Genomic DNA, 23,351 nt, shown 5'->3' with positions numbered 1-23,351 from the left:
TAAACAATTATACCACTGTAAATATGACTGTAGAAACAGATTCCCAAAAAATTGGGTCTAAAGTTGAATTTTTTGAATATATTAACAATTTACCTAACATAAATATTTATAAATTATATACAGATGGATCAAAATGTTCAGGTAGAGTAGCTTCAGCTTATTATGATCCACAACTGAAGAAATCTAGATGCTTCAAGCTAGACAGTCACTGCAGTATTTTCACTGCTGAATGCTACGCTATCTATACAGCACTTTTGTATATTATTAATGTAAATAGTTCTGACTTTTTAATTTTAACTGATAGCAAAAGTTCATTGTTAGCACTAGAAAGTGATCCTTTTAGATTTAATATGAACTATATTATTTATAGAATAAAAGAAATATTGGCAAATTTAAACGAAAGAGGAAAGAATGTCCAATTTAAATGGGTACCTGCTCATTGTGGTATTTTTGGCAATGAAGCTGTAGACTGTGCAGTGCGAGGTGCATGTGACGAAGACCACACTAATGTAACAAAAGTACCGTTTACTGACTTCCAGCAGAAAATATCGGAAAATGTTAAAACGCTGTGGTATGAACACTGGAGGTCTATAAGTCAAGAAAAAGGGAAATGGTATACAAAGATACAGAATACCCCGCCACATGTACCTTGGTATAACAAATTTAAAGAAGCTAATTCCAGACAATTCATTACCACCATTAATAGATTAAGATTCGGTCATTGTAGAATTCCTGCTCATTTGTTTAAACTACGTTTAGCACATAGATTATACACTTAATATATGTTTAGCAACGGACAAAAACTGTCAATTTTGTGTCAATGAGGTCGCTGATCTGAAACATATTGTTATGAAATGTCATAAATATAGTATAAATAGATTAATTTTAGTGTCTGAACTGGACGATGTTTCTAAGGGTGACTCGCCTTTACAAACAGGCGTAAGGATGGACTTAGAAGAAATTTTATCAAACCCGTTGTATTTTAAACCAATTTATAGATATATTATTAACACAATAGGAAATGTTTAAAAACAAACGAGTAATGTTAATACTTCAATTTGATACTGTTTTGTTTAATAACTACTTGTAAATTTTTACGTACTCCATGCGTGAAAATTAATTTAAGATAGGCTATAAGGTCTTGTAACCATTGGCCGTAAATAAATTAAAAAAAAAAAAAAAAAAAAAATGTGTCGTTGACCGCAACCGTTCAAATTTGAAAGAATCTGAGATATATTTTCGTGTTTTTATTTCGAATTGGGAATAATTTCTAAAAGAAGACAACACAATTATTTTTAAACGATCAGGTAAAGTGTATGATGAAGATTGTAATATAAATTTTTATATCATTTCATATTGATAGCAACAGATTTTGAATATCGAATTTTCAAATAAAAAAATCAGTCGTGAAATTTTTAACGTTGATTTTGACAAAACCCTAATTTGTTTCAGAAACAGAATGACATGACTGGTTCTCCTAAACAATAATATATGCACTCATACCCAACCACCAAGTTTCGTAACGGGCCATGTTAGCCCTACGTTTTTAATATCGTATTAATGTGAATACAAATCAATGAAAATGGTTGAAGATAAAACAATAGACACTGTTCAGGTAGCGCTGCGCATCAGACCTTTGATGCAACAGGAGACCGAAAGAGGCTGCGATGAGTGCATTGACGTGATACCTGGGGAGCAACAAGTGCAAATAAAAGACTTAGCTTTTACATACAATTACGTATTCGCGCAGCATATCACTCAAAGAGAATTTTATGACACTGCTGTGAAAGGACTAATAGGAAAGTTATTTCAAGGTATTTTTTTAAGACCCTCTATGGTCGTATACTATGCTTAGAATTTTGTAAATAATATATTCAGGGTAAAATATACTTTTAAAGTTTATCTGAATGTCTACTACTGTTTATGTAACTCCTGGTTGATGTCTCAAGATTGATGTCAACAGCATTTAGGGTTAAAATAAACCACATTTTGAAATTACAATACTACATTGCACGGTAACCTTTGAAAATTTGGGACATGAGATGCTTAATGACAAAGTACGCATACAAAAATATCTAATACAGAATATACAATTGGGCAATTTGTCTGGACCAAGAAAAATATTAAATTAATTTAATGGAGAATTGTGTTTGAGATGATTTAAATTATGTGTAACTTACACAATACTGTAATGTTATTTTAATAATTAACAGCTTCCTCTTTCTAACTTACATAGGGTACAATGTAACAATACTGGCATATGGCCAAACAGGGTCAGGCAAAACTTATACCATGGGTACTAATTACTCTGGGTCAGATGGAGACTTCACTAAACTTGGTAAGTTGTTTTTTTTTTTAAAGTTTAGACAGCAACTGATGCAGACGCGGCTAAACTTATGTTAAGTGCTTACTGCTATCTATAGGTGTTCTATTGTCTTTGTAAAGTAATGATAATAAAGTAAGAGGAATTCCCATAATACTAGTGTTACTAAGTATTTTTTGGGGCATGATCTGCATGGCTTCATTTTAAAGGCAAGGGTGAAATGAGGTAATTATTTCAGTTTCTGTGAATATTTAAATCGCAATATCTTTGTTTAATATATTTTCTTGATCTTTGATACTGTATTAGCTTTTCTAATATCTATAAGCAATGGTGACAAATTACAAGCAGGCATTTCGTGCTTGCATTACAAAGAAAATAAAGTAAAAAAATAACAACAAATATAATCAAACTAAGAATTTGTATTGTAGGAGTAATCCCGCAAGCAGTGGCGGACATCTTTGACTTTATTGAAACTCATGAAGACAAGTTCATATTCAAAGTGAATGTCTCTTTCATGGAGCTATACCAGGAGCAGTGCTACGACCTGTTGTCAGGGAAGGAGCGTGGACACAGTATTATCGAGATCAGAGAGGATATCAATAAAGGTGTAGTTTTGCCAGGTATGTTAGTAAACCACTGATTATTTAGATTGTTTCATTTAAAATTGCTAAATTTGCTGCTTCATTGAAAGAGAGTGAGTGAGTAAGAATGTTTTGGCAATAACTGTTTATGGATTGAACATTAGAACCTTGTATCCCAGAGGGCAGGCCCACTAAGTATCTTGCCAGATCTCCTCAGTGGGTCACAATTCTGTTTCCCTGCAAAGCACTGCTTGTGCTAGGGCTAGTGTTAGCAGCCACTGGGACAAGAGTATTTGTCTTAGAGGAAGAAGAAGACTACCTTAGAAAGACAACAAAACTATAATATTGATCAGGAAGAAAAAAATCATGAATGCAAAATAGGTGCCTTGTTGATCATTCTCCATGATTTTCCTGTCTCCCTTTCGAGATTAAATACAAATGAAGAAGAAATAACTAAATAAAACTAGCCATAGGTGTAACATGATTTACAGGTATAACCGAATTACCTGTGGCATCCACAATGGAGACAATGCTAGTATTAGAACGAGGGTCTGCTGGTCGTGTAACAGGATCGACAGCAATGAACCAAGCATCCAGTCGAAGTCATGCCGTTTTTACAATTATAATTTGTAAAGAGAGTCGAAGTGATAAGTGAGTTTAGATCTATTGTATCTTGATTATGTTAATAAACAGTACTATACATTTAAATTGTCAAACAAACAAATTTTCCTACATTTGCTTGCCTTAAATTTTTAACATTTATAATTACTAGGCTTATAAGCCTTATTGAACAATTATGAATAACCCATTTTGATAGCAAACTTATAAGCTAATGAATAAAACCCATCGCAGAGCAAAAAAGTGACTATGAGATCTGTTAATCTTTCTGTCATCGAAATTTTCAGAAATATAGCAACAACATCTAAGTTTCATCTCGTCGATTTGGCTGGTTCAGAACGCATAAAAAAGACGAAAGCTAGTGGAGAGCGATTGAAAGAAGGTGTGAAGATCAATCAAGGTCTACTTGCACTTGGCAACGTAATTTCCGCTCTAGGAGATGGAACCAATAGAAGTTATATCAGTTACAGAGATAGCAAGCTCACTAGGCTTCTTCAGGGTAAGCTAAAAAATATTTTTCCTTTTTTATCCACAACATAAAATTGTGAATACTTTTTTTTTTTTTTTTTTTTTTTTTTTTTTATTGCCCTTGTAGGCAAACGAGCATACGGCCCACCTGATGGTGAGTGGTTACCGTCGCCCATGGACTTCAGCAATGCCAGGGGCAGAGCCAAGCCGCTGCCTACCGCTTAATACTCTCCACAAGCCTCGTTTGAAGAAGGACATGTCATAGCGCTCGGGAAACACCGTGGAGGGGAGCTCATTCCATAGCCGGATGGTACGTGGCAAAAAAGACCTCTGGAAACGCACTGTGGATGACCGCAGTGGCTCCAGGTAGTATGGATGAACTCTACTCCGGTGGCGGGCGGTGCGATGGTAAAAACGAGATGCCGGTATCATCTCGAACAATTCCTCAGAGCACTCCCCATGGAACATACGGTACAAAATACAGAGGGAACCGAAGTCCCTCCGCAGACCCAGAGGTTCCAAACGATCCGTGAGACCGGGATTATCGACAATCCGAACGGCCCTCCTCTGTATGGAGTCAAATGGAAGAAGCTGGTATTTGGGAGCCCCGGCCCAGAGATGGGAGCAGTACTCCACGCGAGGCCGGACTTGTGCTTTATAAAGCAAAAGCCTTTGTCCAGGCGTGAAGTACCGCTTCGCTCTATTGAGGACTCCCAGCATTTTGGACGCCAACTTGGCTTTGCCTTCCAAATGACTCCGAAACTGGACATCGCTTGAAATGTCGACCCCAAGTATCCCAATACTCTCGGAAGGTTGCAGGGATACTCCTTGGAATTGCGGCGCCATGACAAAGGGGTCCTTCTTCGCAGTGAACGCGCAAACTTGTGTCTTTAACGGGTTGAATTGAACCAAGTTCAATTCACCCCATTTGGAGACTCGCCCCAGAGAGTTCTCCACTTCAGACACAAGTTTTGATCGTCTCTCTTGCACCACGCTCCGAGAGAGACTCTGATGGCCAATATATCGCGCATCCCCCGTGCTGTCATCCGCATAGCAATGCATGCCATCAATAGACAGCATGTCATTGATATACAGGATGAAAAGCGTAGGGGAGAGCACCGAACCTTGTGGAACGCCAGCGTTAATGGTCATGGTATCAGAACAGTCACCGTCTACAACGACCGTGATGCTCCGCCCATCCAAAAAGCTAGCGATCCACTTGCAGAGACCCTCGGGGATTCCGTAAGATGGTAGCTTCGACAGAAGTGCCCTATGCCAGACCCTGTCGAAGGCCTTCGCGATATCAAGGCTCACAGCAAGAGCCTCGCCCTTGCTCTCCAAGGCTTCAGCCCACCTGTGAGTAAGGTATACAAGAAGATCGCCAGCTGAGCGACCGTGACGGAAACCGTACTGTCGGTCACTGATCAGCTGGCGATCCTCCAGATACTTCAGGAGTTGTATATTAATTATTCGCTCCATCACCTTGGAAAGCAAGGAAGTTATCGCGATAGGCCTATAGCTCGATGGGTCCGACCGGTCACCCTTCTTGGGGATAGGGTGGACGTGGGCAGTCTTCCATGAAGACGGAACCCTGTTAGCGCAATAAGAGATGCGATACAAACGCGTTAGCGCAGGCGTCAGCTCAGGGGCGCACGTTTTCAGAACCACTGCAGGGATGCCGTCTGGCCCGCTCGACTTATGGACGTCCAGGAGTCGGAGTTCCCGCCTGACTGCACACTGTGTAAAGCAGATCTCCGGCAGGGAACTATCACACCGGAGGATGTTCGGTGGTGTGGCACCCCCGTCGTCCACAGTCGAGTTCGAGGCGAAGAGTTTGACCAGAAGGTCAGCCTTCTCTTTCGCACTATGGGCCAGACTGTCATCGGACTTGCGTAGTGGTGGGAGACTAGACCTGCAAAAGTTACCTTCTGCAGATTTGGCGAGCGACCAAAAAGCACGGCTCCCAGAGGGATAGCTCTTCAGTCGCTCGCCAATTCTAGCAACGTGCTCCGATTTCGCCCTGGCAATAACCTTCTTGTAGGACCTGGAAGCGGCGTTATATTTCCGCCTTTCCTCTGAGATGTTAGGATCCCGACGTCTCCTAGCATCATCCCATGCCACGTATGCGGACCGCTTGAGGTGTGCAGCATCCCTGCTGGCATTGTTATACCAGGGTCTGCTGCGACCCCCAACGGGCACTTCAGAGGAGGGAATAAACAATTCCATCCCCTGGAGCACCACGTCTTTAAGACGGTCCGCACAGACGTCAGGATCAGCAGAGGAAAAGCAGAACCGCCCCCATGGGTAGGATGCGTAAAACTCACGCAATCCATCCCAATCTGCTGACAAATACTGCCAAACTCTTCGATACCTGGTCGTCGTTCGACGACTAGGACGAGAGAGTGGTGTGGCAGCACGGATAAGGCAGTGATCAGACGATCCAAGTGGAGCGTCGACCACCACACTGTATCCGGCTGGATCGGTGGTCAGCAGAAGGTCCAACAGAGAAGGCTCATGCCCCTCAATATCTGGGACACGGGTGGGCTGTGTCACCAGCTGGGAGAGGCCGTAGGCCAAGGCGAAATCGTAGGCAGCCCGACCCGGGAGGTCAGTGGTTCTGGACCCCAACCACTCTTGGTGATGAGCGTTAAAGTCTCCAAGAACCACCACCTCCGCAGATGGGTACTGCTCAAGCACGCGGTTAGTCCCCTCTTGCACATGCTCTATCAGAGCTGAACCTGCATCACTGCTGTGGGACCTGTACAGGCACGCGTAGACTCGGGTACAGCCCCCGTGATCTACGCGCAGCCACAAGAGGGACAGGTCCCGTTGTAAAACATGAAACATACATAATACATGAAATCTACAATTAAACAACAGATTTTTCCTACCAAATATCCATCTTCTGTTAAGAATTTCAGTAGCTCTTTTGGTATAACACAAATAGTCTCTCATGACTGTATTTCTTAGACACTTCAGAGCAATGTAGATATAATATATATCGGTAGGCAGCAGCTTGGCTCTGCCCCTGGCATTGCTGAAGCCCATGGGCGACGGTAACCACTCACCATCAGGTGGGCCGGATGCTCGTCTGCCTACAAGGGCAATAAAAAAAAAATATATATATATTTCATTTTTAATTCTTATTGTCTAAGTTTGCTGCTTCATCCATGTACAGACAGTCTGGGAGGCAACTCGCTGACGCTGATGGTGGCGTGTGTGAGTCCGGCCGACTACAACCTAGACGAGACCGTGTCCACGCTGCGCTACGCCGACCGCGCTCGGCGGATCCGGAACAAACCGGTCATCAACCAGGACGCTAAGGCCGCCGAGATCGTAAGGTCTGTACTCTGGGCATTGGCTTTTATTGTTATTGATCATTTTATAAACCCATATGTCCTTTTTAAGGAGTATTTGCACTGAATTCTAACTTTAAACATGCATGAAGTAACAAGTACATTTTAGAAAATTAACAGCAAATTCCTATGTTATTAGGTTAAACAATTTAGTCAACGAACTCCGACTGCAGCTTTTAGGCAAATTGCCAACTGTTAATGAACAAAATAATGAAAAACTGCAAGAGGAGTTAGAAAGGGAACGATCCAGATATGCAGAGCTGTTGAAGAAACACAAACAAGTCACTGAACATCTTGGCAACATGTTAATTGAGAATACAAATTTATGCGAAAAAGCACTTTTAGCTGAAGCAGCCAAGGACAAAATAGAACGCAAACTGAACGAGCTCACGGAACAGTGCAATCAGACCATTGAAAATCTTAACATGACTGATAAATCTGATGATGAGCACCAGAAGACATCAGTAGTCGATTATTTGAAAGAAATTAAGACTAGGCTTGAAGACTTGCAGTCTGTCAACTTGAAGAACAATGAGGAATTAATTGATCATGAAATCAAGCTATCGTTTGTCAAAGATGACAATGATCATGAGAAAGTTGATGAAGATGTCGTATTAAATGAGGATCAGGCAGTTTTGGAAGAAGAGAAAAGGGCAATGGGACAGGTAAACTGTTCATCATATTAATTTGAAGTACATTTCTTGAAATTAAGTACACTGGTCTTGCTTATTTCTGTCGTAAAGCATTCATGTATTTGATGAGTAATGTATCTGTTATTTCAAAACCAATCTTATTTAGCAACTGATTAATACCAGGTAAGCTCTTAGTTACTCATTTATAATTAAAAAATGTCAACAGGTGGCACTAAATCAAGAATTACAAGAATTAAACCGTGCCATGGCCATTAAGGCGTCAGTAGTACAAGCAATATTAGCCAACAATAAAGAAATGCTGGACTCCCATCATAATTTACGTGAAAACGAGGAAAAGATCTCGCACCTAGAGAAAGAACGAGATGAGTTACTTCAGCAATTGAAACAGACTAAGGTAAAATTTATTTTGAAAACTAAATATTTTTTTGGTTGTATTAAATAAAAGTTCTTATCTATCTATCTAGCCATAAGCAATCTTATTTTGTTCTATGATTATGTATAAGAGAGAGAGATGAGATGTAGGCTATAAAGCCTGTACCGATATGTACCGCCACCCTGGCTATTTATAATTTTTTCTATAAAACTAAAAACTTAGAATTCATGTCTCAGAGTGGGTGGCGGCATTTACGTCTTGATGTCTACGGGCACCGATACCCACTAGACACCAGGCGGGCTGCAAGCTCGTCCATTGATCCATGCAATAAAAAAGACGTGATAATTTGGTCTAGTATTGCTTTCGTGGGTAGACACAGAGCACAGCTCACCTGGAACTGGTAACTCTCACTCATGTTCAACAGACAAGCATTGCTTATACAAGTATCACGGCCCTGTGCTGTGTGTAGAACATTTGTTCGAGAAATGTGTTAATAAGTTAGAAGGGAACTTTAGACACTACTGTTTAATTGTTGACTTTCCATATCATTTTTAAAAAGTTCAATATATTTCATATCGTACACATATATTTATTTTGTATTGAGTTGCTTTGTTTAGTTTTATTATTTTGAATTTAATACAATTTTTAAATGTGAAACAAAAACTTTAAGAGCAAAGATCCATCGCACGAAGAGAGACGCACGAAAGTATCGACCCTCGAATCTGAGATATCTGAACTGAAGAAGAGATGCCAGCAGCAAGCAAACATCATCAAGATGAAAGAGAAAAACGAAGCTAAGATAGCATCACTCAATGCTGAACTGCAAGCTATGAAAGTTACTAAGGTAGGGTAATGAAGTATATTTCATAAAATGTTTATACCAACAATAAAAGAATCAAAATTGAATTTATCTAAGGGATTAAACAATTAAAATGACCATTTTATCACCTTCTGTGAATGTTAATAATTTATGTTCTAAATCTTATTATTTGACCAGTTGTTCATGTTAAGGTAAACTCAAAAGACAAACATTTTTTGTTTATTGCTTAGTTGGGTGGACGAGCCCATAGCCTACCTGGTGTTAAGTGGTTACTGGAGTCAATATACATCTGCGACGTAAATGCGCCACCCACCTTGAGATATAAGTTCTAAGGTCTTAAGTATAGTTACAAGTATGTGATACAATAGTCAGGTGTTAATCTATGTTTAAGTCGCCGTTAATTTTGGCCCCAAATTACGTCATTTTAATCTGTACTTCGTATAATTTGCGCGACAATTTAAAAAATTAAGAGCCGTTTTTCGGTTTTCCGTTTGTTCTCTTAGTAATGTTTTTTGATGGTTATGTTTCAGGTTAAAATAATAAAACAAATGCGCGAAGAAAGCGAGAAGTTCCGTAAGTGGAAGGCGGACAACGAGCGCGCCCTGCTGCGGCTCAGGAACGAGGATCGGAAGCGCGCCACCGCCATGGCCAAGATGGAGACTCTGCACGCTAAACAACAGAACGTACTGAAACGGAAGATGGAAGAGGCTGTCGCAGTTAACAGAAGACTTAAGGTAAGAGCCTACCTGGTACCTGGAACCACTGCGGTCATCCACAGTGCGTTTCTAGAAGTCTTTTTTGCTACGTACTATCCGGCTATGGAATGAGCTCCTCTCCACGGTGTTTCCCGAGCGCTATGACATGTCCTTCAAACGAGGCCCGTGGAGAGTATTAAGCAGTAGGCAGCGGCTTGGCTCTGCCCCTGGCATTGCTGAAGTCCATGAGCGACGGTAACTACTCACCATCAAGTAGGCCGTGTTCTCGTCTGCCTACAAGGGCAATAAAAAAATATATATAATAAGACTTAAGGTTTTTACTGGTGGTAGGACCTCTTGAGTCCGCACGGGTAGGTACCACCACCCTGCCTATTTCTACCGTGAAGCAGTAACGCGTTTCGGTTTGAAGGGTGGGGCAGCTGTTGTAACTATACTTAGACTGTACTTAGACTATACTTAGACTTAACTGATCTTAGAACTTATATCTCAAGGTGGGTGGCGCATTTACGTTGTAGATGTCTATGGGCTCCAGTAACTACTTAACACCAGGTGGACCGTCAGCTCCTCTACCCACTTAAGCAATAAATAAATAACAATGTTATTTGTTGACAGGAAGCATTGGATCGTCAGAAGACGACCGCAATGAAGCGCAGCGCTAAAGGCAACGTGAAGGCGGGCGCCGTGCAGCAGTACATCGAACAAGAACTCGAAGTTCATCTCAGTATTGTCGAAGCCGAGAAGTCCTTGGAAGAACTCATGGAGTACAGGTAACCTTGTTAGAACCGAACTATAACATACAATCATAGTTCACACCCATATTAATAAACTAGCCGTACTCGTCCGCTTCGCTGGGCATTTAAAATTAACATTATTATTTATTGTCATTATTATTAGCCTATCCATTAAGTACATGTATTTTCTACATGGATACCAAGTTTCAAGTCAATTGGATGCATGATTCAGTAGTTATAACGGCACATCCGTAAAAACCACTGTAGATTTATATATTAATATAGATGATCATAGCTCACATTCATACTAATAAATGTTATTGAGTATACAAGTTTAATATGCGACCAGGGCTTGGATCACGGAACAAATCGAGAGTCTTCGCAACAGTACAGACTCGGAGGTCAACAAAAAGAAAATTGCTGAACTTGAGGATGACCTCGCTCTGCGTAAGGCTCAGATATCAGATTTGCAGCAGAAGATATTGACAGCAGATCAAGGTAAGGCATTCAATAGTCATTATTTGTGGGCAGCGGCTTGGCTGTGCGGTGGGTATTTGTGATGTTCATGATCGAGGGTGACCTCCCACCATCTGTCACTAGATGACAGTCTGGCAATTGAAATGTCGGCCTCATGCCTGATGTTATGGTATCCATAAGTAGTCAGTTAACACCAGGTAGCATTTAAAGAGAATCTGTCCACATTACGGTAGGCAGCGGCTTGGCTCTGCCCCTGGCATTGCTGAAGTCCATGGGTGACTGTAACCCCTCACCATCAGGTGGGCCGTATGCTCGTTTGCCTACTTGGGCAATAAAAAAAATAGAAGAAGAAAAATAGAATAAATGAAAACATTTAATATATATTTTTGCAGAAAATAAATCACGCACGCAATGGGACAACATACAGTCCATGCTCGAAGCGAAGGTCGCTCTCAAATGTCTTTTCGAGTTGCTGGTCGACGCCAAGAGAGAGCTGCAGAACCAGAGCGAGAAGGGCTACCAGGCACGATACGAGGAGGTCAAGGAGGCCCACGACCGGCTGGCCGTCGAGTTCGACAACAGCAAGGCGGAATTCGAAAGGCAGCTGATGAATGTCAAGAAACAGAGCGAACAAAAGGTAATTCGGTAGTTGGTAGTTCGGTAGGCAGCGGCCTGGCTCTGCCCCTGGCATTGCTGAAGTCCATGGGCGACGGTAACCACTCAGCATCAGGTGGACCGTATGCTCGTCTGCCTACAAGGACAATAAAAAAAAATTGTCTCTTGGTCCGAAGTACAAAAAAAAAAAACTAAGGACTGACTAATTTCAACAATTAAAATTTGTTGAATTTACAAAAAATTTTGTGTTGTAAAGTCTGTATTGCCAATACTTCATAATGGCAGTCAAGCACATTGTCAAGAGATTGCCAGACCAATATCACATTCGCTTTGTGAATAGGCAGGTGCCTATGTGCCCGGACCTTTATTGTGTTATATCGAATAATAACTACCCCAACCTCCAACAAGGAACGATAAGTGTTTCTCCAGAGAAACAACCTTATCGCTACCACTATTCTTTTAATCTTGATGGCAATGTTTGTACGGAACCCGAGCAGCTGACGGCGCTACTGGCGCTGCAGCGCGGCGTGGTGCGCGGCGACAAGGGCGAGGCCTGCAAGCATCTGCACAACGTCATACAGGCGCAGCAGGACAAGCTCGAGCAAGTTGAAGATGAAAACGTGAGTTTTACCAAGGCAATTTGGACCTTATGTCGCAATACGTGTGGTGGTATTTAATTTGTGGTTTGTATACGCTCTTCGGTTATGACTTAATGTCACGTAGTGCTGAAACTATAGCGTCTCTTAATAAAAGTTTCACACTTTAGGGTGACCCTCTCACACTTTAAATACGACCTAGCGCACAGCACATAAGCTATTGAAGCCAACAGGTGGGACAACAGACATCAAACCCTTTTACAATCATATTATACTGTAAAAGGGTTAGTTAGATATTAAAAAAAATTGCTTTTAGGAAACGCTTGAATACCTGCTAGAAATGGCAACCCTCAAGCATTGACCAAATAATAAAGTTCTAAAATATGAAGATGATTTCGCTTTCTAATTCTAGTCCAACAAAATAGAATTGCAGCAGTGGTATTTTTTATACCCCTATTAAGTAAATGAGTAAAATATGAGGTAACCTAACCCTATAACTTGCAGAAAAAACTGATGGAAGAATTAGAAGAGCTACGTGCGGCCGGCAAACGCGCCAAGAAACGGTCGTCGAAGAAGGAGTCCTCGGGCGAGGTCAAGAAACAGGAGTACACCGAGCTCACTGATGAGGACGACGACGAGTTTGAGGACAGAGACAAGGACCCAGACTGGAGGGCCACGCCTCTGTTCAAACGGATACAGGTACGGGCCGTACTCTTGAGCGCCCCCACCCACAGACATTATCTATGGATCGTCTCGACAGACTTTGGACAATTTGTGGTTACTGCTGAATACCAACTATGTAATGTTTTAAAAATACATTCCTAGGAGGTTGGAGTAATTTTGGTATTGTTACGCGCTGGGATTTGGGATAAATAAAAATGCCACCGAAGTATAAATTAACACTGAATTAGTACTTAGAACACTTAAAAAACTTCACAAACACTTTAAAATTCTCAATTCGCTTGTTCCGCTTCGCTTCAGGTGATCCCTTCGCTATTTCGCTTCAAGTAGTTCTGATTACTGACTGACTGCGTGCCATCCCTGCAACGCTTTTATAGCCGATACTACATCCCTAGAATTACCGAGAATGTTACACACATTTCCAGTATTGTGTTTCCGCTATCTGACAATAGATGGTGTTGTACTTCTCGAGCGTTCTAGGTGCTACTAGATTTTTCGATATTCGTTCGAGAGTACTTACCGGCGTAACAGTATGAAAACTGTAATTTCTAAAATATCATATAGGAAGTTTATGTTTATGTTACTTAGTTTAAGGATAAAAAACTATGGAGAGTAGACAGAAGTGAGGAGCATCATTTCAGTGTATTAAAAAGTTTTCGCTGAAAGCGTAGCCATTTAAGGTGGCGTCATGATAGCAAGTGGAAAGATTTTATAAAACAGCGACATAAACTACCACATCATCATCACTTGGATCACCTACAAACGTTAGGCCGGTTACAGTGCTCCACCGACCGTCTGTGCTCCACCGACGTTCCGTCCTGACGGTACGCATTAATCGATCGTCAGTTTGCTTCATTCAGTGCTTTCCTGACCAACAATCTGACCGGATTGGTATAGTCGGTACACGAAATGGAAGCGTTTGCAAATAGTTTAATAGCTGCTTATTTTCGAAAACGTTTAAGGAACAAAAGACGTAGATATCACGCACATCCAATCGTCGTCCAAAGAGCATTATAAGGGGAATTCACCACTTTATATTCATTATTGCGCGAAGATCAAAAAAAAAATTTAATTACTTCAGAATGTCGATTAAAAGTTTTGATGAATTATACTTCTTGCCAGGCCTTTATCTTGGCATCGCGTTCTTTATATAACACGTGGCCTTTGTCCCAGAGAGGTCCACGAAGATGAACTACGGTGATTAGGCGTTCGGTGTCGATATATTTGGCCATGTTCAATACGAAATCGCTTTTTTTGATGATGATACACACATCCGTACGGTCGGTCCACCGATCCGTGCAGCACAGAACGCGTTCATTTGGTTAAATAGCGCGTCGGTAGACCGACGGCACGCATGCGGACGCGCTAGACCGACGGTCCTCGTACGCTGTGCGTAGCAATATACGCGTGCGTACGGTCAGTCCAGCGCTGTAATGATTTATGAATTTTCATATAAACGACAAGCGCTACTGACGTACGCACAGACGGTCGGTGGAGCACTGTAACCGGCCTTAGGGCGAAGCTGAAATATCGTTTCAAGGCTATCAGCATAGGTAGGAAAAAATAAAAATAAAAAAAGAGGAGCGCGCAGTGCGCCGGGAGGAGGACAAGCGGCGCGGGGTCGCGGCTTTACACCTTTGACACTTCGTGCAGCAACGCCACCCGCGACGCTTGCTTGTCACTTCTTTTATACATTAACCAAATATTACACCTATCGTATTATTACAGTCCACTCTTTTATTTTATAACACCGGTCTACCCCAGAGCAGTCGAAAACATAGACTTAATACCATTTTTTAAAAACCTTAACACCCCCATGTTGACCTGCAGGCGCAACGTTCCCGGCTCACGATGAACTTCAGCATGGCGGCGGAGGGCGCGACGGGGGGCGCGGCGGAGGGTGCGGCGGAAGGCGCGGGGCGGGCAGTGAAGCGCGGCAGCGACGGCAGCCCGCACTGCACGTGCCGCGGCAGCTGCGCCACCAAGATGTGCGGCTGCGTCAAGAGCGAGCGCGCCTGCCGCCCCGCCTGCCGCTGCCAGCACGCGCTCTGCCGCAACCGCCGCGCCGCGCCCGCCTCCGACTCCGACGACAAGGAGAACAACGTGAGCAACCACCTCACTCAATTGTCCTAATGAACCGTCACATAAATCCACGACCCCTACGTACAAAGCGTCATATCAAAAACGATGGTTTACAGGAGATCGTTTTAAATCTCCTATGTGACATTTTGGGCCAAAATGATGTTTTCATATATTTTGAAAGCTATTTTGAATACTCAGCAAAAACTCCCATGTGCATATCTCAATATTCCACTTTATTAAGCGTCAATCTTAAAAAATCCTAAGTGTCGGTGTGCATTTTATTGTAGATCAAAGTGTGCTAAAAAAATATTTAAATTATTTTTTTTAAGAGGTAGTTTTATTAGACTTTCTCGAAAACTACATTTATACACATTTTTTTTATTTTTTTTTTATTGCTTTGATGTGTGGACGAGCTCACAGCCCACCTGGTGTTAAGTGGTTACTGGAGCCCATAGACATCTACAACGTAAATGCGCCACACACCTTGAGATACAGTTCTAAGGTCTCAGTATAGTCACAACGGCTGCCCCACCCTTCAAACCGAAACGCATTACTGCTTCACGGCAGAAATAGGCGGGGCGGTGGTACCTACCCGTGCGGACTCACAAGAGGTCCTACCACCAGTAATTACGCAAATTATAATTTTGCGGGTTTGATTTTTATTGCACGATGTTATTCCTTCACCGTGGAAGTCAATCGTGACCATTTGTTGAGTACGTATTTCATAAGAAAAATTGGTACCCGCCAGCGAGATTCGAACACCAGTGCATCGCTCGATACGAATGCACCGGGCGTCTTATCCTTTAGACCACGACAACTTCAAAAACACACATAGAAGATTTCAAATTTGCAACGACGATAAAGTGATTGACTAATTGATATGAATGCGAATTAAAAAAGTTATTTTGTTTCAGCCGTCGAGCACGGAAATATCACTGGACACGACACCACCCTCGTATTTTGATAAACGGTAAGATTTCAATCTCCTCTTCCTCCTCCGTGCCAAACTTACAAGTCTTCCGAAGCTCAATCGTAACTGCGGCGTGGAAATAAACAAACCACTATATGCTTTACTGTGCAATATATGTAAACTAATGCCACACAGAGCTCACTTTAGTTTGGAGGGTAGTCTTAACTTCGGTATCACAAGAGAGAACTATGAATACGTCATCCAATCGAGTTCTTAGATTCGAAACGTCGCAAGAGCTAAACGCGACTGAGGAACTAGAAGAACAGAAGAAGTCTATGCGTCCGAAATCGGAACGTGCTAAGAAATCGAAGGGGGCCACGCAGAAGTGGATGATGGGGTTACTGTTGTACAACACGTGCCTCGCCCCGCTGTCCGGGTACTGCGCCGACACGCTCCTGCAGTGCGGGCTCGACGTCGCCGCGTACGGCTGGGGGGCGCACGTCCTCAGACATGTGATCAGACAGGTTCCTAACGAGTACAGCTTGCAGACTATGCTCTTACTGTTTCCAACGAGTACAGCTTGCAGAATATTATCTTATTGTTCCCAACCAGTACAGCTTGCAGACTATGCTCTTACTGTTTCCAACGAGTACAGCTTGCAGAATATTATCTTATTGTTCCCAACCAGTACAGCTTGCAGACTATGCTCTTACTGTTTCCAACGAGTACAGCTTGCAGAATATTATCTTATTGTTCCCAACCAGTACAGCTTGCAGACTATGCTCTTACTGTTTCCAACGAGTACAGCTTGCAGAATATTATCTTATTGTTCCCAACCAGTACAGCTTGCAGACTATGCTCTTACTGTTTCCAACGAGTACAGCTTGCAGAATATTATCTTATTGTTCCCAACCAGTACAGCTTGCAGACTATGCTCTTACTGTTTCCAACGAGTACAGCTTGCAGAATATTATCTTATTGTTCCCAACCAGTACAGCTTGCAGACTATGCTCTTACTGTTCCCAACGAGTACAGCTTGCAGAATATTATCTTATTGTTCCCAACCAGTACAGCTTGCAGACTATGCTCTTACTGTTTCCAACGAGTACAGCTTGCAGAATATTATCTTATTGTTCCCAACCAGTACAGCTTGCAGACTATGCTCTTACTGTTTCCAACGAGTACAGCTTGCAGAATATTATCTTATTGTTCCCAACCAGTACAGCTTGCAGACTATGCTCTTACTGTTCCCAACGAGTACAGCTTGCAGAATATTATCTTATTGTTCCCAACCAGTACAGCTTGCAGACTATGCTCTTACTGTTTCCAACGAGTACAGCTTGCAGAATATTATCTTATTGTTCCCAACCAGTACAGCTTGCAGACTATGCTCTTACTGTTCCCAACGAGTACAGCTTGCAGAATATTATCTTATTGTTCCCAACCAGTACAGCTTGCAGACTATGCTCTTACTGTTCCCAACGAGTACAGCTTGCAGAATATTATCTTATTGTTCCCAACCAGTACAGCTTGCAGACTATGCTCTTACTGTTCCCAACGAGTACAGCTTGCAGAATATTATCTTATTGTTCCCAACCAGTACAGCTTGCAGACTATGCTCTTACTGTTTCCAACGAGTACAGCTTGCAGAATATTATCTTATTGTTCCCAACCAGTACAGCTTGCAGACTATGCTCTTACTGTTTCCAACGAGTACAGCTTGCAGAATATTATCTTATTGTTCCCAACCAGTACAGCTTGCAGACTATGCTCTTACTGTTCCCAACGAGTACAGCTTGCAGAATATTATCTTATTGTTCCCAACCAGTACAGCTTGCAGACTATGCTCTTACTGTTTCCAACGAGTACAGCTTGCAGAATATTATCTTATTGTTCCCAACCAGTACAGCTTGCAGACTATGCTCTTACTGTTCCCAACGAGTACAGCTTGCAGAATATTATCTTATTGTTCCCAACCAGTACAGCTTGCAGACTATGCTCTTACTGTTCCCAACGAGTACAGCTTGCAGAATATTATCTTATTGTTCCCAACCAGTACAGCTTGCAGACTATGCTCTTACTGTTCCCAACGAGTACAGCTTGCAGAATATTATCTTATTGTTCCCAACCAGTACAGCTTGCAGACTATGCTCTTACTGTTCCCAACGAGTACAGCTTGCAGAATATTATCTTATTGTTCCCAACCAGTACAGCTTGCAGACTATGCTCTTACTGTTTCCAACGAGTACAGCTTGCAGAATATTATCTTATTGTTCCCAACGAGTACAGCTTCCAGACTATGCTCTTACTGTTCCCAACGAGTACAGCTTGCAGACTATGCTCTTATTGTTCCCAACGAGTACAGCTTGCAGAATATTAACTTATTGCTCCCAACGACTACAGCTTGCAGACTATGCTCTTATCGTTTCCAGCGAGTACAGCTTGCAGAATATGCTCTTACCAAAAAAAAAGGGGGAGGGGCAACTCACCCAAGACATTCTATATAGCAAAATAATGAATATATTTCTCGTTTCCAAAGGACATATAAGAGGTATTCGTTTTACAAAAATCTCTCCGGAATTTGGCACATTTTTAAGAAGAACGACCCCGCTTAGCGCTCCACCCTCAAAGTTTTTCATATCAGTAAGTGCATAGTTCTGCAAAGCTCTATACTGTAGATTGAATAATTACTGGAAAACAACGTACTGTATATAACAAGCGATTAGTTAATATGTTGCAATAATATATTTGTTGTATTATAGAAAAATATGATTGTTGAATATTGCAATAATAGATTTTTGGAATATTGCAATAATAATATTGTAATTGTATTATATTGGAATAATATGATTGTTGCATATTGCATTAATATGCTGTATACTGCAATAATATGTTTGTTGCTTACTTACAATAAATCTAATTCAATTAGACCACATAATGTTAGATTTTTAGCATAAACTAATTTTGATTATTATCAGTTTGCTATGCAGAACTATGCCCGTTGTATAAGGAGATGTATTGTAGTGCTTATTGTAATATGTTGAGTACAGGGTGTAGTCGAATCGTCATATTTGTAGTCGAAATGGGAATTGACTAGTAGTCGAGAGTAAACGGGAAATTGTTGTTTACTTAATAAATTAAGTATAGTGTTGGTTTATATACCTAGTCAGGTCATAAATTCTGTCACATGTTTAATGTAAAATAATTGAAACAAGTTTATTCATTATGTAACCATTCATATACCGAAATGAACTTAACAAAACATAGATTCTTATGACACTAAAGTTTATTCAAAATGACCTCCGTGATTTTAAATACAGGCCTTCAATCTGCGCGGCCAGTCGTCTATCGCAGCACGAACGAGGTCCATGTCAATATCGGCGGCTGCCTTAATCAAGGATGTCTTGAGTGACTCCAAATTGGGATGAGGCTTTGAGCACGCATTTTCCTCCAAGTGTTGCCATATCTTGTAATCTAACGGATTCAAATCTGGACTGGAGGAGGGCCAGTCTTCGTGCCGGATGAAGTCGATTTCACGCGCCGCCAGCGAGTCTTGTGTGCTCTTCGCTCTATGAGCTGGCGCCGAATCTTGTTGGAATACCCAGTGCCTGTTATTGAACATGGTATGAGAAACAGGTTCCACAAAGTTCGTTAGGACAGTCCTACACTATCCTACTTTTGATACACAATTGCATTCGTTTTTACACCTTTCTCACAAAAATGTACCTCTGTTAAGCCCCAATAAGAAACTCCCAACCATACCATGAGCGAGGATGGAAAATGACCTCGTTGGACACGCGGAATACGGTTGCTCGCTTCTTCACTACTGTGTGCGTACACCTTATCATTTTGTTTGTTGTAGCTCTCTTCTACGGTAAAAAATTTTTCATCCGAAAAAAGAATTTCCCGATATTTTTTTCCCGCGTACCGCTTCAACAAAGCGCGGCATCTCTTCAGTCTCAGGTCCATTAGACGAGCATTCAAACGATGTCCTGTTTTTCTTCGATATGCCCGAAGCCCTAAGTCTTCATTTAACACCCTTTTCACCATGGTTCTGCTTAACCCCATCTGAAGGGCCAACAGTTTCTGCTTACGTTTGGGATTTCTTTGAATTCGCGCCTTCACAGCTTTTATCACTGCTGGAGTCCTAACAGACCGAGGGCGACCACTTCTTGACCTGTCATCTACACTAGAGTCTTCATTGTATCGTTTGATGGTACGATAAACGAATCTTTTGGTTATATTCAAAATTTTCAGTATGTTAAAAATTTGAATTGGCGCGTAACCGCAACGATGCAACGCAATAACTGCAACACGGTCTTCTTTAAGCGTCCACTCCATATTTAAAAATGAGAAAAATTCTAAATGTATACATTTTTATTTTCATGAACAATTCGAAATTCGAATTCGATAAACTTTTTTGTGGTCAGCATTCTAAAAGAAAAGTTTTTACTGTGTGACAATACTTATGACCTGACTAGTTATAAATGAGAAGGCAACAAGCACGTTTCCAATCTCAATTGTCGCTTATATATTATACCTTATATGGGTTTATTGATTAATTGATGTGAACATTACAGTGTGAGCGCTGAAATCCCGTTTGAGACATGAGGTCGAAGTCTCAATTGTATTGTATAACGGTCACAATAATCAAACTGGAAAGCAAAACTGCTTTGCGGCAGAAATGAGTGGAGTGAACCACCATCGCCGTATTGACTGACGCGCGCTGGTGGATAGATTAATTTTAGCACGGACTCGGCCAGGAGGGTTGGGATTTGCTAACAGTAGTCCGAGCCTACCTAGCAACTCAAGAGTAACTGCTTCGCGAGGGCATCTACTGCCAGAACCGAATCGCGACCCGCTCTGAAGATCAGCGAGAATCTTTTTTTTTTTATTGCCCTTGCAAGCAGACGAGCATACGGCCCAAACTGATAGTGAGTGGTTACCGTCGCCCATGGACTTCAGCAATGCTAGGGTCAGAGCCAAGACGCTGCCTACACAATCTCAGCCTATAATCTCAGCGGTCTGATGTACTTATGGGTTTGGTTTCACGTTGAACTCTGCCGAGTCCGACGAGCAGTGTTACCGGGGTCTCTGAGCCTGCTCCTAGTGTTAGAGCTGAAGGCGTCTAATGATTGTTAGCGGATTGTATGGATCCGTAAGGACGGGTCATTTAGTACTATCATGTTTGATATCACCAACACTTGTTTCCTCGGTAAGGTCACATCCTGTATGTGAGACAAGGAGTCTCATCTTCCGACCTTGGTACCTGAAGATATCGTAATATAACGAGGGATTTGGTTAAAGAGATTTAAAAAAAACATTGTTCGTTTTGTTGTTGCAGAAATCATCTTGACGCGACATTTGTTAAAAAAAAGAAGAGCTATTTCTTCCCACACGACCAGGCGAACGAGGACCACAGACCCGTTAAGGTGAGGTTTTAGAAATAGGCCCATTAAAATATATTTTAAAAATCATTATTATTTCATATTTATTATTGTGTCATTTTTTCCGTAGGTACACCCTGTATTTTATAAAATTTTATATTAAGTATGTGATTTTCAGTGCCGATAGACATCTATTGTGTAAATGTGTGTGCGAACATTCTCGAGACACGACTGCTAAGTTTCAGTTTTACAGTACAACGGCTGTCGCAGCCTTCAGTCGAAAACCATTACTGCTTCGCGGCAGAAATGCGTAGAGTGGTGGTACCTACCCGTGCGGGCTCGCAGGACGCCCTGTCACCAATAAAATGTGGATATTACACAAATGTTATTACTGACGCTACGCCCATTTAAGTAATAAAATAACAATAATATACAGGTGACTCTCCTATAACACGGTATTTTACAACACGATAACGAAATATTTGTTTAAAATTATTTAGAAAATGACTTTATGTATGTTCTATGAACACACAATATATTGGAAAAACCGAAATTTTACTGCTTATTTTTATGTATAATAATAAAAAATATAGGCATAGTTGAGATGTTTTATTCGGAAAAAAAATCTCCTAGTCTTATATAACACGGTTTCGCACAACACGGGTCTTTGTAGGAACGTAGCTATCGTGTTATAGGGAGAGTTAGCGGTAATGCACTTTTATACATTGTCTATTTCCTCTGTTTTCAGACTGAATGAGCGATGGTCGCAATAGTAAAGACGAGAGCAGATCGGTGGGAAGGGGAACGCTCAAGAATTCCTGTATTTTAATTTTGTAATCTAAATTAAATGTACTATGTATTACTAATTTTTTTATTTGATTATTTATATTTTAGCTCGGAATGCCTCTCGTCTATAGTACCGAAGACTGACCTGCGTTTCGCTTTCGATTTGTCAAATGTAAATTTGAACCGAATCCTCTCACATTTATTTATTTCCCTCTTAAAGGTATAGTACAAATACCAATGGAAATTAACCTTATAATTTATTTTGTAAGCCTTGAAAGAGCTGAAGTCTGTACTAGGTTCAAAGACCTGTATTATCATTATCTATTTACTTTTTTTTCAACTAAATTTGGCAATGGATTTAAATTTGAACTGAATTCTGTCTCTTTATTTACTTTTTCAACTACATATTGTTCTAAAAGCCCATGGAAATGTACTTCGCGGTTTCTAATTGGTTCAGTGTGAACGAGATATTTCTATTGCTATGACTATTTCTTGATTTGCCCATGAATTTAATATAGACATGTAAGCCTTATGATTGTATTAAAGTAAGCGGCTAATGAGATTATATTTCAATGATAAATCAGTAGCTATTTTTTTTAAATCAGTAATATTTGACTGCTTGTGTTCTGGCAACACTGTTCTGTCATTTATTTGACAGAAGATGATTTATGGTTGTACTTGCCCATAGATAATACACATAAGACTTGCCGCGTGAACAGTTCTTAAAGTGTAGGGAAGTAAAATAAATCCAGTGAGTTGTGATCCGGTTTCGTTTGCGGTCAGTTCGGGTCGCATTAGTTAGACGACGGTTAGTTTTTTGTACTGTAACTCGTTTACAATGGCGAATCCGGTCGACGTAACATTGACATTTTATGCTTTATAAATTTGAGGAGTAGATCTCGGAATAAAGTTATATTTATAAATAATGGTTTTGTTGTTTTATTAATTTAATGTTTGGTAAAATTATATATTTTTAGGGTTCCACAATCGCATGTGAAAATAAATGGCAAATATTCATAGTCTACTAGTGGTAGGATCTCTTGAGTCCGCACGGATAGGTACCACCACCCTGCCTATTTCTGCCGTGAAGCAGCAATGCGTTTCGGTTTGAAGGGTGGGGCAGCCGTTGTAACTATACTGAGACCTTAGAACTTATATCTCAAGGTGTCACAAGGTCT

At 41.1% G+C, this 23,351-nt stretch overlaps 1 protein-coding gene across 5 annotated transcripts; it reads left to right on the top strand.

Annotated features, from left to right (window-relative positions):
* Window positions 1-1,191: 1,191 nt before the first annotated feature.
* LOC101737562 (chromosome-associated kinesin KIF4) lies at window positions 1,192-23,099 on the top strand. 5 transcript variants are annotated; one of them, XR_009976693.1, is made up of 21 exons: window positions 1,192-1,307; window positions 1,453-1,814; window positions 2,237-2,338; window positions 2,752-2,943; window positions 3,396-3,555; window positions 3,810-4,021; window positions 7,169-7,331; window positions 7,486-8,011; window positions 8,205-8,393; window positions 9,043-9,216; window positions 9,723-9,926; window positions 10,521-10,675; window positions 10,989-11,137; window positions 11,509-11,753; window positions 12,229-12,351; window positions 12,832-13,026; window positions 14,839-15,111; window positions 16,005-16,060; window positions 18,540-18,643; window positions 21,345-21,432; window positions 22,136-23,099. XR_009976693.1 is itself a non-coding variant. In XM_062676162.1 (21 exons), the coding sequence occupies exons 2-21, from the start codon at window positions 1,577-1,579 to the stop codon at window positions 22,142-22,144; spliced, it is 3,711 nt and encodes a 1,236-aa protein (XP_062532146.1). In that variant the 5' UTR covers window positions 1,192-1,307; window positions 1,453-1,576; the 3' UTR covers window positions 22,145-23,099. The 5 variants fall into 5 exon arrangements, 2 of the variants coding, with proteins under 2 accessions (XP_062532146.1, XP_004921784.1); XR_009976692.1 differs by lacking the exon at window positions 18,540-18,643 and adding an exon at window positions 16,278-16,512; XR_009976691.1 differs by lacking the exon at window positions 18,540-18,643 and adding an exon at window positions 16,278-16,524.
* The last annotated feature ends 252 nt before the right edge of the window (window positions 23,100-23,351 follow it).

This window comes from Bombyx mori, chromosome 25 (genome assembly GCF_030269925.1).
Source record: "Bombyx mori chromosome 25, ASM3026992v2".
Lineage (NCBI taxonomy): Eukaryota > Metazoa > Arthropoda > Insecta > Lepidoptera > Bombycidae > Bombyx > Bombyx mori.
Note: the sequence above shows the minus strand (reverse complement) of the source record. Positions and strands in the feature narration are given on the sequence as shown.

Bases quoted from the DNA above. Each gene is read 5' to 3' on its own strand.
- LOC101737562 (XM_062676162.1), top strand. From the start codon at position 1,577: ATGAAAATGGTTGAAGATAAAACAATAGACACTGTTCAGGTAGCGCTG. The intron at 1,815-2,236 runs GTATTTTTTTAA...TAACTTACATAG, and splicing joins AATAGGAAAGTTATTTCAAG to GGTACAATGTAACAATACTG. The intron at 9,217-9,722 runs GTAGGGTAATGA...GTTATGTTTCAG, and splicing joins AAGCTATGAAAGTTACTAAG to GTTAAAATAATAAAACAAAT.